Source organism: Panthera pardus, unplaced genomic scaffold (assembly GCF_024362965.1).
Source record: "Panthera pardus isolate Hobbes unplaced genomic scaffold, ASM2436296v1 HiC_scaffold_24, whole genome shotgun sequence".
Lineage (NCBI taxonomy): Eukaryota > Metazoa > Chordata > Mammalia > Carnivora > Felidae > Panthera > Panthera pardus.
The window spans coordinates 123,543,276-123,560,631 of NW_026526810.1; the positions used below are offsets into that span (position 1 = coordinate 123,543,276).

Here is a 17,356-nt window from a genome sequence, read left to right on the forward strand (position 1 = left end):
TATTGAAGTATAACGGACACACAATGTTCCGTTAGTTTCAGGTGGACAAAATGGTGACTCAGTAACTCCGTACGTGATTCTGTGCTCACCGCAAATGTAGCTACCATCCGTCACCACCACACAGCCCTGACTATACACGAAACCACTGACTGTATTTGCTAAGCTGTACCTTTCATCCCCCACGACTCCTTCATTCCATGACTAGAAGCCGGTGCCTTCCTTTCCCCTTCACCCAGTTTGCTCATCATCCTGCCCCTGCCCTCTGGCAACCATCCATTTGTTCTGGGAGAATTCCTCACAGAGAAGCCTAGGCTGAGCTTTCCTCAAGGGACAATTTGTATGTACTCTTCCAGGTGCCTAGAATATTCGTTTTTTCATATAGCAATTTTTTTTTTGGTGAATTCCTTTTCATATTGTTTAAATTATTTATTGTTTTGGCTTCTATGAATTACTTTTTACATATGAGATAAGAAGTAAAATCCTGTCAGTTCTCAGGAAGGCCTCTGTGCTCCATCTGAAGGTAATACAGTTGTTGGTTGGTTGTCAGGATTCTTTATATCTCATCTCACACAGCCTTTGATTCCACTTTTTAACTTTATAATTGCAGTGTAGTATACATGCAGAAAAATACACACGTCCTGAGTGTACAGCTGGATGAATTGAGTGTCTGCAAACTGAACTTGTTCACGGAATCAACACTCATATCAAAAGCCAAAACATGACAAATTCTCAGAAGGCCCCCTCGTGCCCTCTTCCAGTCATTACTCGGCCCCTCCCCCAAGATAACCAGCACCTGATTTTTTTTTCTGACAAATGTTTAATATGACCCTCTGTAACCAAAACAAACCAGAGTTTTTCCACCTAATGTGCAGCAAGTCAGTTAAAACTGTCACGGAGCTTTTGAAGTGAAGAAAGGTAGGCCGTTTATTGGTGTGGTGCCAGCCAGGAAAATGGGGAGCTAACCCTCCTCAGTCCTGAACTCCCCAGTGTCTTGCAGGTGAGAGGTTTGAAGGGCAAAATTTGGGACAAGGATCTCCTGAGGAAGTGGACATTCATGAGTGGAGGACCGTGAGGCCATGTTAGCAGGGGTCTCTTGAGAGGCTGGACGCTGTTGAGTGGGGGCCCGTGAAGCCATGCCCGTGAAGCAGAGGTCTCCTGAGAAGGCAAACATTCAGTGGGGGCCCCTGAAGTCAGAGGAGGTCTCCTGAGAAGGTGAGCACTGTTGAGTGGGGCTTATGAGGTCTTATCATCAGAGGTCTGAGAAGGTAGACACCATTCAGTAGAGGCCCATGAGGTCATGTTATCAGAGGTCCCCTGAGAAGGTGGACACTGCTGAGTACAGGCCCATGAGGTCACGTTAACAGGTGCTCTGATCCTGCTCTGATCCTGGTCCCCACCAAAGGTCTTTTCCATCTCAAGAGATTTAAATTCTGAAAAATATCTTTATGCTTTCTGTTAGAGATTGCATTAGGTACATTTGGGAATTCTATCTTTAAGGTAGTGCTGATTAACTGCTTGCAAGCTAGTGGGGTTGCGTTCGTTCCCTTGCTGGTCCCGCTGTGCCTGCAGGTGGTATGATATCTAGTGTTCCTTCTTGCATCTGAACTGACGAGATAGATGCCGCCTTCAACTCCATATGACTGTTTGCAACAATACAGACATATCATGCTGCATAGGTCTCTATCTCACAATCGGTCTGATGTTCAGTTTCTTTGCTGCCACATTATGAGTGGGGAAAGACAATTAATTTCAACTTTGAAATAATTCACAGAGGATTCCGGAAGTGAAAAGTAGACTCTTTGAAACTCAGCCTCATGACTCTTAAGAACTGGGAGATTCTTTTGAGTGTGGTAGCAGAATATTTGCTCCTTTTAGTCATCTTTTCTCAAATCAAGTGCAGTAAAAATAAAAGCCTGTCTGAGTGAATCTGCTACGTTATCCGTTATAGAAAAGAAACCCTTGAAATCTGTGGGCACATAACAACACATTGTCACTAAGTGTGAGGACATGATGTAAGGTGATTTTCACAAGTTTATTTGAAGCCTGTGTAGTCTAATAGACAATGTGAAAGTGATGTTTTCTAGAAGACATGTGGTTACTTTCTATCTAATTTACAGAAATGATTTTTCACAAATTATTTTCTTTAATTAGATCTGTTTTTATGGCTAAAAGACTTGTCCTAATCTATCAGTGCTAGAAACTTCAATAGAAAATAGAAAATATTCTTCTTTCTCACCAAAGCTGGTCTGCATTGCTGCAAAAATACCTCAAATTTCTAAGGTATTTTTTTTTAAGTTTATTTATTTATTTGGAGAGATAGCGAATGGGGGAGGAGCAGAGAGAGAGAAAGAGAGAAAGAGAGAAAGAGAGAAAGAGAGAGAGAGAGAGAGAGAGAGAGAGAATCCCAAGCAGGCTCCACATTGTCAGTGCAGAGCCCAATGCCGGGCTGGAACTCACAAATCCGAGATCATGACCTGAGCCAAAATCAAGAGTCAGGCACTTAACCGACTGAGCCATCCAGGTGCCCTCTAAGGCATTTTTATGTAAAAAGTAGAAGGCAAAATAGTTAAGAGTCAAGAGGCTTTATTTAGCATTCCAACCTAGGATTATAGCCAAGTTGTACGAAAGATTGGATAGGTATTCGGGGGCTAATTAGTTAATGTGTGGCTCAATTTTAATAAATAGCACAGAATTGTAGTAAAAGATAAATTGTAACAAACATGCATGCCATTTAATGTGGTGCCCAGCACATAGGAAGCCTTTAATAAGTGGACCACTACTCCGATTTCGGACAAGCATGGATTAACTTTACCTAGTTTTTAATCAGTGAGTACATATTCTTTTGTGCCTGCCTTTTTCTATCACTCTGCATTGTGTTTCTGAGCTTCAGCTGTGTTATTGGACACAGCAATGATGTGTTCATTTTCACCGATGTATAGATTTCAATTATGTTACTATGCCACAATTTACTTAGTGGCCATTCCACTGGGGGATGTTACAAATAACGCTACTGTGGATATCCTCATTCTACCACGTGCCTTTTGGTAAACATACGTATGTATTTCTATTGACCATACACCTAGAAGAGCAATCGCCGAACCGTATATAAGTGTGGTATATACACAAGTGCCAAAGCAGTTTTCCAACCAACAGGACAGAAGAGTCCCAGGAGCTCTAATTCTCACCACAGTATGGTTGCCTTCTGTCTCTTTCATTTTATTTATTTTGGTGGGTTCCTAGTTGTACCTCCTTGAGGTTTTAGTTTGTATTTCCTTGATGACTGATAAAGGTGAGCGCATAGGTCTGGTGCTAGTTCATGGCTGGCCTGCAGTTTACAGGACCAAACTAATAGTGTAGACTCAGGGGCGCCTGGGTGGCTTAGTCGGTTAGGCATCCATCTCTTGGTTTCCGCTCAGGTCATCGTCTCACGGTTCGTGAGTTCGAGCCCCCCCGTCAGGGTCTACACTGTTGGTGGTGAGGGGCCTGCTGGGATTCTTTCTCTCTCTCTCCCTGTCTCTCTCTCTCTCCCCCTCCCCTGCTCGTGCTCTCTCTCTCTCTCTCTCTCTCTCCCTCAAAATAAACAAATAAACATTTTTTTAAAACCTTATTAAAAAAAAAATAGTGTAGCCTCAGGCCCCATTCCCAAGTGCGGACCAGCCGGAGGCCGTGAATCCTCAGGGATTCTCCATCATAGCCCCACAGAGAAACAAAGCTGAGACAGCAAACTTGCCAACTTTCTCTGCTGTCTGCAGATGGCTGTCCGGTTTGTTATTTTATTTTGTTTATTTTCTAGTTCATCCTCTGCCTGTGGGCAGCGGCTCCTGGACTCCAACCTGCGTGGGGTGGCGGAGGGCCACTTCCTGCCTGTGTGGGTTGGGGCTGTGTCTCTAGCTCCCCTGCATTCAGAGGCCCTAGTTAGTTCTTCTGATCCAAATATGCCTCCTGGACATTCAGAGTTTTCTGCTCGCTCACCTTCCCGATCTCAGCTCCCACTTTCTTTTTTTCCATCACAATTTTCTTTTTCTCTCTGGAAGTTTCACCTATTGATTTAAAAGGTGGTTTTTTTTCACATTGTGTTCATATTTCTAGGTGTGGGAAAACAATGAGATTTCGGGAAATTTAGTTCTCCACTTTCTTTTAAGAGTGCTGTATAAAGATGTACTCTGCATATGTTTATTCTGCTAGCAGAACCCTTGTGGCTTGTGGTGACAAGGCCTCTGTTGTGCTCAGGGCTCACTGACACTTGGAAAGGGGGACTTTGGGTCTTATCGAGGCCCCACAGCACACAACAAGAAGGCAAATCTTCCGAAGCTCCCCATCACATAAATCATCCAAAGCAGCAACAGGCCTCACTAGCAAAGGCACTTCTCTACTCCACTGTGAAGACAAGAATGGAGTCTGTGTTCCTTTGTGAATCTATAACATCAGGCCTTTAAAAAGAAACTAGCTAATAAACAATCGGGTAAAAAGGCAGACAGTGATGATGCCAAGATGTTACCCAGAATTAAGAACATTCTGCCCTCTCTCTCACAAAAGTACGAGGAAGATAAAGTGCCCACCAAAGGAAGCAAAGGGAAAAACATAAGAGGCAGCATGGTTTAATTATTTATGAAGTTTTAGCAAGTTGCTATATTTTAAAATGTTTCACTTTATTAAATTTCTCGTGACAACATATTCATGGCCAACAAGCTGATATTGAAGGTGCTTTATACCTAAATTGCATGCAAAACTCAACATTTCAAATCATATAACTATACAGTTTATCATACAACTCCAAAGCATTTACTGATTTCAAGCAAATCATTAAATTTCCATCTTTTTTATTAGTTCCTAAAATGACTTTTTAACGTTAGTTTTGTGATCATGTCCAGTGAGAAATAGCATTCCCCCTAATCTGTCACCCTGTGGATAATTCTTATTGGAAATAGAAAAAATTTCTCAGCTTGATTTCCTTCACTGCGGTCAATTAAATAATTCCCCTTTTTAAATGCCTTCATTGTAATTTAATACGTTTTTGCTACCTGCAAGCAGTGAAAAAAAAGAGGATTATTTCAAAATCGTGTTATACCCAGTAAACATCTTAAACTATTCTAGTTCATCTTTCATTACAGAAACAAAGGCATTTAAAAAGAGATGTCAGTCTCTGTGAAAACAAAGCCTTCTGTATGCACACGTGCACCGATCTCCTCTGAGTTTTGCCAAGAAAAACAAGTTGGAGACCACACTCTGTGGACACCGAGGGATGACCCAGTTGATTGCTGGGGGTTCTTCATCAGCATTCTGTGATAACGAGAACGTGGACTCCTTCTCATTAAGATCCGTGACCATTTGCGCTAACTGCCAGGAGGCTGGATTCTGACTTCCAACCACTGGTATCTTTGTGAAAATCAGTCTACATCCACCCTTTAAAAGCACTAACGAATTAATCAGAACTTCGGAAAGCAAAGAAGAATTGAGAAATTTTAGTAAAAGAACGAGATGTTAAAAACAAACTAGAAGGAGGCAAGGCTTCGCCTTGCTACTGACCTTCTCAGACCAAATGCAACTGCTGCCTTAAAACGAAAAGCAAAACAAAACAAACAAAACAAAAATGAACAGCACATGCCTTGAAGAACAGCACTACTTCGATCACTATTTATTTCCAGTTATTTACATCTTTGTGGTTATAGCCAGTGTTCCAGCCAATATTGGGTCTCTGTGTGTGTCTTTTCTGCAAGCAAAGAAGGAAAATGAATTAGGAATTTACCTCTTCAGTTTATCACTATCAGATCTGCTCTACACATCAACTCTCCCTCTATGGATTGATTACACTTGGAATAACGACAACTGGACGTTCTCCCATGCTCTGTGCAAAGGGAATGCTTTCTTCATGTACATGAACTTTTACAGCAGCACAGCATTCCTCACCTGCATCGCCGTTGACCGGTATTTAGCAGTTGTCCACCCTTTGAGGTTTTCTTTTCTAAGGACAAGAAGATCTGCCTTCATGGTCAGCCTGTCCATCTGGGTGTTGGAAACCATGTTCAACGGTATCATTCTGTGGAAAGATGAAACGACTATAGAATACTGTGAGGCCAAAAAGTCTAATTTTACTTTATGCTATGACAAATACCCCTTGGAGAAATGGCAAATCAATTTGAACTTGTTTAGGACGTGTACAGGCTATGCAATACCTTTGGTCATTATAATGATTTGCAACCAGAAAGTCTACCAAGCTGTGCAGCATAATCAAGCCACGGAAAACAACGAAAAGAAGAGAATCATAAAACTACTTATTAGCATCACGTTGACTTTCGTCCTGTGTTTCACTCCCTTTCATGTGATGCTGCTGATTCGCAGCGTTTTAGAGCATGATGTGAACCCTGATAAACATATATTTGACCACAACAAGTCCGGGAATCCAACTTACACAATGTATAGAATCACGGTGGCACTAACAAGTTTAAATTGTGTTGCTGATCCAATTCTGTACTGTTTTGTAACTGAAACAGGAAGAGCTGATATGTGGAATATATTAAAATTCTGTACTGGGAAGCTTAATAACTCACAAGGGCAAAGAAAAAGCATACTTTCTATGTCTACCAGAGACACCGTGGAATTAGACATCCTGGAATAGAAGTGAAGACTTTTTCTTTTTTTTTAAGGTACACAGTATCATATCATCAAGTTTACATTTTGAAGAGGAAATCTAGCATGGGGGGGAGTAGGTGTTCCAATTGAATATTCTAATCTTCAATGGAAATCTTTTAGAAGATTTTTTTTAATGAGTATTAAACAAAATTTAATATTATCCTAGTGACTCAGGATCGTTATTATTGATGGCAATTGATTTTTTTTTAAATATATGCTATAACCTTTCAGAGGTCAGTAAGATGTATGGAACTCTATGTCCTTAAATCAGTGAGCTTTGTGTCTGCTTTTCATGATTTTTCTCAGTCATTCTATGGATTTCAGACCATCAACTATCCTTTTTCCCAACTGTATGTACCTGTCTCCAACAACCCCAACTACTAAATACTGCTTCTAACCTTCTCATTAGTTAACAAATATTTATTGAGCTCTTTTTATACTAGGCTTTGTGTTAAGTATTGGGGTTACAGAAGAAATGGTCTCATGAAGTCTTAGGAAGTTTGCATCAACTTGGAAACCTAGTCATTAAGACTGTAAGACTTTTGATAAACAAAAAGCAAATGGGCTCTGAACAAGAGTCTGAAGGCCTCTTCTGTGATGTAAATCTATGAGCTCTGTGAAAGCTCTTTCAGCTGCTCAGAGACCTTCTTTACTCCTTTAAAATGATAGTTTTTAAAAAGTTTACAGTTAAGTACAACATACTTGAAATTATCAGAAGTTTAATGTCTAGACGAAAAGACCTATTATAGACAACAAAGAAACTTATTGCATTAAATCTTACATTCAGGGACTTATTTTTGGACTTTGAATAGAGAATCTTGATACAATGTATTCTTTTATATTTGTATTTTCTCATTGTGGACATCACTCTGCCTAATTTTAAGTAAGCATTCATTAGGTAAACAATTTTATGAACCAAAGTATTTTTTTTTAAAGATTTTTTTTTATCAGACACTTCCCCTTCTCTCCTCTCTCCTTCTCTTCTTTCTCTTCCCTCTCTGCTTCCGATCTATCCTTCTACTCCTCCTCCCTGCAAAATGATCTGATTACAAATGTTTTGGTACCATTTGATGCCCTCACATTACCTGTTAACAACAACAACAACAACAACAATAAAAACCCGACTAATATCTTTTCAGTAATGAGGTTGTAGACACACACTAATAAATCAGTGAGTGCACATACTGTCTACATTTTCTATTAAAGTTTTCAGTGATGGTTCAGGTACACAAGAGAAAGCCATCTTGCTCTGAGGCTGTTTGCGTACTCTCTGTTCTTTGCATTTTTCTGATCATAAAGTCTCTGGAGAATTAGTAGATTCTGTCTGGTCATGCTGAGATACACTTACATATGCCTAAAAGCTAAAGATCCACCACTAAAATGAAGAGTAATTAAAAGAGTTTCGACTGTTAATTAACTATTGGTAAATTATTGGCAGCCTGTAACGTGAATACTTGTAAAAGTAAGAGGTCCAGAAACAATGTTGCCCGCATCTGGAAACTCAAATGCCAATTAAGTGTCTTGTCCAAGATCACACAGTTAGGTTGGAAGCAGGGCCAGGCTTGAACCCCAAGATCTTGACTTCCCTCTAGAGTTGCTTTTCCTCCTTTATATTTGTTGGTTTGTTTGTTCTTAACACTTCGACCATTTCTTTCTGTAGGGATGCAAAAGATATATATGCATGAAGAGTTATTCGGGAGAGTCATTGGACTTATATCAGAATAAGGGAAAAAAGGAGAGTTGTTTTATTAATGAATACCTCTGGCAATATAATCAGTTACATGGATAGTGGCTAAGATGATCTGTTACGAAGAGCCGGTCAGGACTTTCCCTCAGTTGGCTATATAAAGAGATGCGGCGAATACAAATCCGTGGCACCCTTAATAAGAATGTCCTACTTAATGATTAGCAACAGAAATCATTGATTTAGAACGTTGTAGGGTAAGTTAAAAATGAACCAAGCTGCCAAAATCTTCGAGCAGCCTATCCATCCTGTCAGAGCAGGCCAGTCTCGGAGAGCCCATGGTTGGGGGATGTTCTCCTGGTTTCAGGGCAAAGCACTCTAGACAGGATCTCCAATCACCTACAGTCCCAACATTGGAAAGTTAACCCTTCAGTTTTGAAAAGCTTTTTAAATTCCTAATTACAGTCCTCCATTGAACGGAAAGTCTGTCTGGAAGGAGAAAGACCTTGTCACTATTATCTTCCTGGGACTTTGTTGGCAGAAGACCCAGATTGGAATGCCACCCATCATCCACTTACGAACTGTTTGACCTTAAAGAATTTTCATGCTCTCCCTAAGGCTCAGTCTCTGTAGACTGCGGGGGGCAATAGTAACACTTGCTTTTGACAAGTAGGCATGAAAAACACTTTGTAAAACTGTGATGAGATCTCTAAATGTTCATTATTACTAGTTATTCTCATCTTTGTCAAGATATGTGGACAGCTACCCAGTGATGAGGGAGCATAAGGCAAGCTGACACCCTGCAAACAACCCCTCCTGCCCCGCTCCCGACCACCCCGTCCCCCCTCATCCTACCCCCCAGCCCAACCCACACCCCCTAAGTCACCTCCAAGCCCCACCCCCAAGTGGGATATGCCTGATATTCCTCAGGAACTCCCAGCTACCCAAGAACAAAGGAAAGGAAAGAAAACAGATGGTTAACAGAGATCACAGTCCTGCAGGACATAAGTCTCCATCAGTTTACAAGTATCTTAGTAAATTACAAGCAAAAAAGGCAATCTTATCCATAGCCTAATCTCCAGAAACCTATAGACTCGGTTTCCTGGAGCCCCAACATCACCCCTCCATAGTGATAATGGGGGACAAAGGCAAGAAGGAAATGGTAGGTAAAGTTAAATTTCTTTCTAACCTTCAGCCCATTGGCAAATACTTGAGGCAGGGGGAGTATAACATTTCTCCAGGAACCCCCTACCGTTTTAATAGTAATGATTTGCTAGAAGGAAAAACAACCTTCACTTGACAATAACTAGGCCTCCAGTGTCCTGTGAGTCTTCTTTAGCATATGAAAATCCCTGTGGAAACTTCCTCTTGCCTTTACCTCCCCAGACTCCGTAGTATATAACCATTCATTCTTCACAACCCCAGCGCAGCTCTTCTGCCCATGGGTCCTGTCCTCGTGCTCTAATAAAACCACCTTTTTTGCACCCAAAACACCTCAAGAATTCTCTCCTGGCCATCAGCTCTGAACCCCCATCACTCCAAAACCCTGTCACCGAGAGACAGAAGAGTTCTTAGGACACTGGGGCAGGAATGTAGCAAGGTGAGCTGACCAGGGCTGGCTGCAGCACACCCTTGCCCTCTTTACTTCTTCCGGGTGGCGAAGCACATCCGTTAAGGTAACTTAAGGGTCTCCGTTGTTCCTGGCTCTGTGGCACATTCTCAACAGCGCCTGCTCCTGGCACTTCACAATTCTGTGACGTCACCATGAACAGATGGGCAGGTGTCCGTCTTTAATTGGTTTAAGTTTCTCCCTTTTCATTTCCTTATTCAGGATGTTATTTTTTATTTTCATGAACTCTAAAGTTAGACATCTGAGACAGGCCAGTGAGCAAACTGAGCACAGGTTTTTAAAACCTCCATTCCTACCTAGTCTGAAGAAGCTTTGTGGGTGAAGGAGAAGTTAAAAGATACCAAAAATAACCACCTCATTTGGATCAAATGATACAGCATCATCTGCTTAGGGGCAACCTTGGCAAATCTGCTTCCCCAACGTCATTTATTCCATTTCCTCTTGGCAATTTAAGCCATAAATTCTCCTAAAGATGTTATATTTCCATTCTTTAATGTTATGATCAGATAAACAATTATTTACCAATTACCTCCGTTGACCTTGCAAACTTATTCATTTTGAATTACACAACACCAGTTTTAATTGTTGTAATGTTTATTTATTTTTGAGAGAAAGACACAGAGCAAGTGGGGGAGGGGCAGAGAGAGAGGGAGACACAGATTCTGAAGCAGGCTCCAGGCTCTGAGACGTCAGCACAGAGCCCGACGCGGGGCTCACATCCACGGACCGTGAGATCATGACCTGAGCCAAAGTCAGTGCTTAACCGACTGAACCACCCAGGCACCCCTACACAATGCCAACTTTAAAATAGAATCTGTGATGCATGGCATGGTGGCATTTCTTTTTCCAACGCATCTGTCTTGCCCTGGGCTTCTTTTAGTCCAGCCACCACTGCCATCAATCTGTCATTTATGCATGGGCCCCTGTTCTTGGCTGGCTAACCCGGTCCACAGGTTGCTATGGAAGCACAACAGCTACAACAACACCCTGACTCAAGAAGGCCTCTGTGATAATAGACGTCTTTGTCTAGGTCCATTGGAGAACACTGCCATGCATCAGTAGGCTGTTCCTCCAACAGACACACGCACATACAAATAACACATATTCACACACCCAACAACCTGCCCCATCTCACAAAAACAAACAAACAAAAATTCCTGGGATCTTTCAGCACATGTTTGTACTATTATGTAAGATGTCTAATACCAACTAGGAGAACATGTATTACCTCTTTAATTTCTGAAATGATGTGCCACGTGGGTTTTTTTCATTTTCTTTTTACTAGATCAGCAGTCAAGGGGTCATTGTTAAGATTCTGCCTATCTCTACTCCCTTCTTTTTCCCTCAGCCAGAAGTTGCAGCCAAAGACTATTCTGGAAAATAGTACTCTGGAAAAACCCAGTTCTGACTGAGTTGTTTTATTTACGTCTTCTGGGCAGAAACCGATGGGGAAGAATAACTGATGGGGAAGAAAGCAGGAACAGGGCACCTGGGTGGCTCAGTCGGATAAACGTCCAGCTTCAGCTCAGGTCATGATCTCACAGTTGGTGAGTTTGAGCCCCCCACTGGGCTCTGTGCTGACAGCTCAGAGCCTGGACCCTGCTTCAGATTCTGTGTCTCCCTCTCTCTGCCCCTCCCCTGCTCACACACACTCTGTCTCTCTCTCTCAAAAATAAATAAACATTAAAAAAAATTTTTTAATAAATAGATAAAAGAAAGCAGGAACATCCTGTTTTGTTCTTTGTTTATAAAATAAACACCTGACTGGTTTCAACTTAAAAAAAAAAAATGACCATTCGTTTCTTTTATTTTTTTTGGCCTCTCATACAGCTTAAAGATGGAGCACAAGGTGATTAAGTTCATGTTATTTAGTTGCATTCGCCGAACGCCCCTTGTTTGCAGGAACAAGCTGACAATGGCAAAATTGGGTCAAACTTGGTTGAGGGGGAGCTATGTGGGAGTTCGGATTCCTTCTCCTCCAAAGATCCTTTTCTTGCTACATTTTGTGTTGCTGGCCAAGACAAATCCCACAGAGGACTTGCCTGTGGCCACTAGGTGTCGATCATGTTCTAGTTAGAACCTTGTATGTTGTTCTGGGCTGACCGCCACTCCCAAAGAGCAGAGTACCATAATGTGACGGTTTTTCTATCCAAGACACAAGACATATCCCCTATAAATTGGAAATGAAGGGGGGAAATGTTGAAATTCAGTTCGCATGACTTGTTTCTGTGCTTCCTGGAAAGCTCAGTAATCATCAGATAATTTCACTTGGTTTAAACTCCACATATTTTTTTTTTCCAGCTGCTCAAAATTGCTCACCCTACATGTAAGAGAACACAGGCTACGCTGTGTAATTACTGCAGGGTTGTGGGTATAACGTGGATGACTTATTTAGTTGTCTTACCCGTGTAAGAAAATCCTGGCCACCCTTCACATACATAGGCATGTAACACATTTGAGACATCAGAAGTTTGCAGTTCTGTCTACTATGATAAAATTATTATCTAGGAAATTCAAGAGGTAATTCAATATCTGTATGACTTTTAATTTCAAATTTATTGTTGTGATATCTCAGCACTAAAAATATATCTGTTGTTTTGAATCGTTTACATCTGTACCTCCCCAAAGATAAGTAAGGCAGTCATAACTTAACGGCGTTTACCTATCATTAAACACATAATGGCTTCTAATCTGTTTTTCTTCTGCCTATAATTTTCTTAAGCCCTTTATGAAACACCAGTGAATCTTTACACATTTAGAAAATAGGTTATGATTTCTCAAATAATGTCGCAATTATGTGTTCCGAAAGCAAGCCAATAAAAAAACAAGCTAGGGAAGACTCCGTATTGTTCGCCGCAAGCTCTGAGAATAAAAATATAAATTTTGTTATTGAGGAAATGTGTGCTCCATTAATTTCAAATCAAATACAACCAAGAAATCTTGCTCTACAATGATGTGACTTGCCGGTGCTATGAAAAATACTAACGTGAGTTCCTGGCATTTCATTGATCCCCCTCGGGTATGTAATTGAACTTGTAAACATCCTTCCAAAAGAATCCTGTTCAAAATTATTGTACAATTTATGGTGTTGGCTCCAAGACTATTGACACTTACTAACAAATGGATGAACTTGGAAACCCTGATTTCATTTCACAGTTAATTATATCACATCAAAGGATTGAAATAATGGACTAAAAAGTGCCTCCGTAGAAATGCCACAGAGAGGTGTACCATGAATCTTTGCAAGGACGCACGTGAGGGCCAGATCGATTAGGCTCTATCAGTGTTTTTCAATATATATACCTAAAAAGTATGCTCTCATGCCATTCACCCATTCATGGAGATGACACTTGCTGATGCTAAGGAAAGCCATTTTAAGTCTTCAGGGCAATGCCTTTGGTGCATCACTGGCAGTTCATCCAAGAAGGGAAAGTGTGATGTCTGTGTTCAAAGGGACTGTGGGAAAGGAAGACCTACTTACTTCATTGTAACACTTGCCCAGTCTTCCTCGGATTAAAGGATTGCCAAGGCAAAGCAGGGTCTGAGATAAGCGGAGATTCTCCTTCTTGCTCTACAAATCTTGTTCTGACCCCTAAAAGGACTACTATTAAGGGTGTTCTCACTAGTAATCAGAATTGTTTGTTGAGTGAATAAATGATAAGTTAGTTAATGGAGTGAACTAAGAATGGTACAATTTCTTACTTTGTCCTAGCCCTAGAGTTCAGTATCTGAAACCCTTGTAACGATTTGGATTTTGGTTGAAGATTTTCAAGATTATATGGGAAAGTAAGTTTGAAGAGAGAGAGTGTCCTTTTTAGAAAGCCTTAATTAACATTTTTTACATTTGTTAAAGTAAAACAGATACAGATATTATCAATGACATATTATTCATCTTTAATCCATAAAAACAGGTCGTGTCATGTTGATTTCCATCTATCATTCCTTACTTATAAGAAATTTTATGATGTTCATTCCCCAAATCTTTGGTAAGATGTTAGAAAATTGACTTGATCGGGGCGCCTGGGTGGCTTGGTTGGTTAAGCGTCCGACTTCGGCTCAGGTCACGATCTCACGGTCCGTGAGTTCGAGCCCCGCGTCGGGCTCTGTGCTGACAGCTCAGAGCCTGGAGCCTGTTTCAGATTCTCTGTCTCCCTCTCTCTCTGCCCCTCCCCTGTTCATGCTCTGTCTCTCTCTGTCTCAAAAATAAATAAATGTTAAAAAAAATTTAAAAAAAAAAGAAAGAAAAGAAAATTGACTTGATCGTATTGCAGACTATTCAATGACATGAGTCTGTTCGTTGATTCAGTGCTAAATATATATGTATATTTATATATAATTTATATATGAATTGCTACCTTTTCTTTAAATGAATTTAATTGCAACTCCCAGCCCAGATACCACCAAGCTATAGGAAATTCCATCTCAGTCATTACTGGGCTGTCCTCCTCTTTCAGGTTCATACCAGAATCAGGGAGGTTCACACCATGCTAAGAAAATAGAGGAGTGCTCTTCGATTTCCAGTCTCTAACAAATCACCACCGATGTTACCTAAGCTGTCATGTTACCAGTGTAACCTCACTGGCTCTTTGCTGCCTCCCTGACTATCCTGGGGCACAGGGCTCATTGACAAGACTGAGTAGAAACCGTCTGACATTCCCTTCAAAATCCATTAGTTCTTGGCTTCAGGAGTGGGCCATGCACCTGAGTTAAGCCAATCAAAGCAGCCCAATGCCCTGGACCAACGATTCAGTGGGTTCAGTGGTGGGCATGCGACCTAACCTGCTCGTAATGCTAGGATAACGGCTCTGGCTTTTGCTCTGGACGATGTGCTAGGCAGTTAAGGTACTGGAATCTCATGGCCATTTTGTGGTTATGAAATATCCATCACGTGGAAGAAAAGAAGAACTCAGGGAATTGCAGAGCCCTGGACCTGGGTCCTATGATGTGATGAGCCTCTGCACACTACAGTTACATGAACCAAATAAACCTCCTTGTTCTTTAAATCAATCTGAGTCAGGGTTTTTTCCTTCTTAGAACCCCAAAGGGTCTTACTGGAATGTGGAACGTGGAAGTGAGGGTGCTGTAAGATGGTTGAATAAGCGGGGCTGAAGATGTATAATGGAGAGGGCAATGAGGACATGTCTCGCTGGTGAAGTTACTGGCCATTGTTATTAAATGGTAGCAAAATAATCATTTAAACTTTTCCTGTTGCAACCTGAGACTCAGAAAATGTCTACCAAGGCTCTCACATCAGGGAATTACCAAAAAAAAAAAAAAAAAAAAAAAAAAAATCAAGACATTGGAGTCTTTGAGCTTCTTTTTACAGGCTTCAATAAAGTTCTGCAAGAGAAAGGTAAAATAATTCAATTTTTGTAAGACCTTTCCTGATATATTTTCAAATCTAATAAATGCTGCTGCCTTGAGGGGCCCGTTCACTAAAGCGATGTGTTTTCACACTTCAGAAAAAGGGTGAATTTTAGCTAGAAAAAGGAAGTCAGTATTATCTGTGAGTCACTAGTGAGCAGAGTGTCAAAAGCTAGACATTATGGAGAAAGAAACGAATTTTGAAACTCCTCAGGCTTCCTTTTCATATCAAGAACCAAACTAGATGACTTACACTTGGAGTCTCCTATAAGGGAAGTGAGAGCAAGTTATGATATAAACGAAGCTCTTATTATGCAAAAAAATAGAAAAACCTGGCATCCTGACCCCACTGGCCCTGGGGATGAGACAAGGAAAAATTAGAATAAATATGTCAGAGACAAATGTTCAACCTCACAACCTGAGGAGCAGTGGGAACTTCCAGAGTTGGTGAGAGGGAAGAGTCAATGCTAGCAATCTGCTTTCCCCACAGACATCTGCAAGCCTCTGGGAGAAATCCCATATTCATTATGAAGCATATCAGTGTAGTACCCAAATAGAGATTAGCATACAGTTGTGCTGGTTGAGCACTGCACAAGAAATCCATGTCTGAGGGCACCGTTCATTTCACAGACATTGTGGATTTATACATTTATTATGGCAGCTTTGGAGCATTGGCAGCGAAGTATTCTAACAGAATCAGCATGACTGGAAGAAAAGTGTCTTAAGGAAGATGCATTTTTTTCTGATTGGCATAGAATGCCATATGAGCAGCTTAACCTGGCCTCACCCCTGCCATCACAAGGTCATGTAAGCCTCTTCCACTCCAGAGCCATCATGGGAGGAGCTAGGGTACGTGGAACTTACCTGTAAAACTGAGTGTTTACCCCAAAGTAGCTGAGTTAAACCAGTTAGACAGTTTATGCAGGAAGGGGTCGAGATATTTTTAATTCACAAGCAGAATAACTTTTTGTACCCTGCTACTCAGCAGGTTGGTGTCTCAGAAGGAAGAAGAGACCAGTGAGGCAAAATAAAGCTGCTTTTTTGTGTGTGCACAATTGGGTTTTAGTGTGACCATTGCCTCTCAGATGTCAAAGCTTTGACTGGAGGTGGCCTGCTGGAACAGAGAGAAAGAAGCATACTTTTCTTCTAAAAAATCCTGTCTGCCTATGACCTACCTATGAGCCAGGTTGATTGTACGTCCCATCACTAGAGCAATGATTCTCAAACTTTAATGTTTATAAGAATCATCTGGGAATCTTGGTTCAAAAGATCTTTGTTCAATAATTCTGAGGCAGACACTGAGACACTGCATTTCTAGCAAATTCCCAGGTGATGCTGATGCTGCCAGGCCCTGGGTCCAGGTGTTGAGTTGCACAGTTTTAGAGACTAGAGTCACAGTTCTCAGACTTTTGCATGCAATAGAGTGATGTGGAAGACTTGTTAAAATGGAATGCTGTGTTGCTACAACATTGTGATTTATAATAAGACATCCATAGCTGGTCTTCGACGGGGTTTCTGACACAGAGCTCCTGAAACCCTTGGGATTTCCTAAGTGATAAAAGTCCTAGGGGCATCTCTGTTTCTAATATTTGGTCTTTGACTCCATCCCTGACATACAGCTCCTGAAAGTCTTATAATTCCTAAGTCATAAGACTGTCTTGCTTTAATGAGATGATTGGGTGGGCTCGTGGATGGGGCATAGATGAGACTGGTCACTGGAGAGAACAAGACATGATTAGAAGTTTAGAATCTTCAGGGGCGCCTGGGTGGCTCAGTCGGTTAGCGTCTGACTCTTGGTTTCGGCTCAGATCACGATCTCAAGGTTCGTGGGTTTGAGCCCCGCACTGAGCTCTGTGCTGATGATGCAGAGTCTGCTTGGGATTCTCTCTCTCCCTCTCTGTCTCTGCCCCTCCTCTGCTCAGTCTCCATCTCTCTCTGTTGCTCTCTCTCTTGCTCGCTCAAAACCAAATATTTTTTTAAGTTAGAATTTTAAGCCTCACCCCCCTTCTCTTGAGAAAAGAAAAGGGTTAAAAATGGAGTGCATGATT

At 41.3% G+C, this 17,356-nt stretch overlaps 1 protein-coding gene across 15 annotated transcripts in view; it reads left to right on the forward strand.

The window, feature by feature from the left end:
• GPR65 (G protein-coupled receptor 65) overlaps positions 1-17,356 on the forward strand; it is a 143,483-nt gene that overhangs the window by 16,093 nt on the left and 110,034 nt on the right. Inside the window, exon 3 of one of the 15 annotated variants that reach the window (XM_019461958.2) lies at positions 5,112-6,790. The exons of the other annotated variants lie outside the window; for them this stretch is intronic. Coding sequence (XP_019317503.1) covers positions 5,591-6,616 — 1,026 coding nt within the window. The 5' untranslated portion in view covers positions 5,112-5,590 and the 3' untranslated portion in view covers positions 6,617-6,790. Of the gene's footprint in view, positions 1-5,111; positions 6,791-17,356 lie in introns of those variants that run through there. 15 annotated transcript variants of the gene reach the window in all.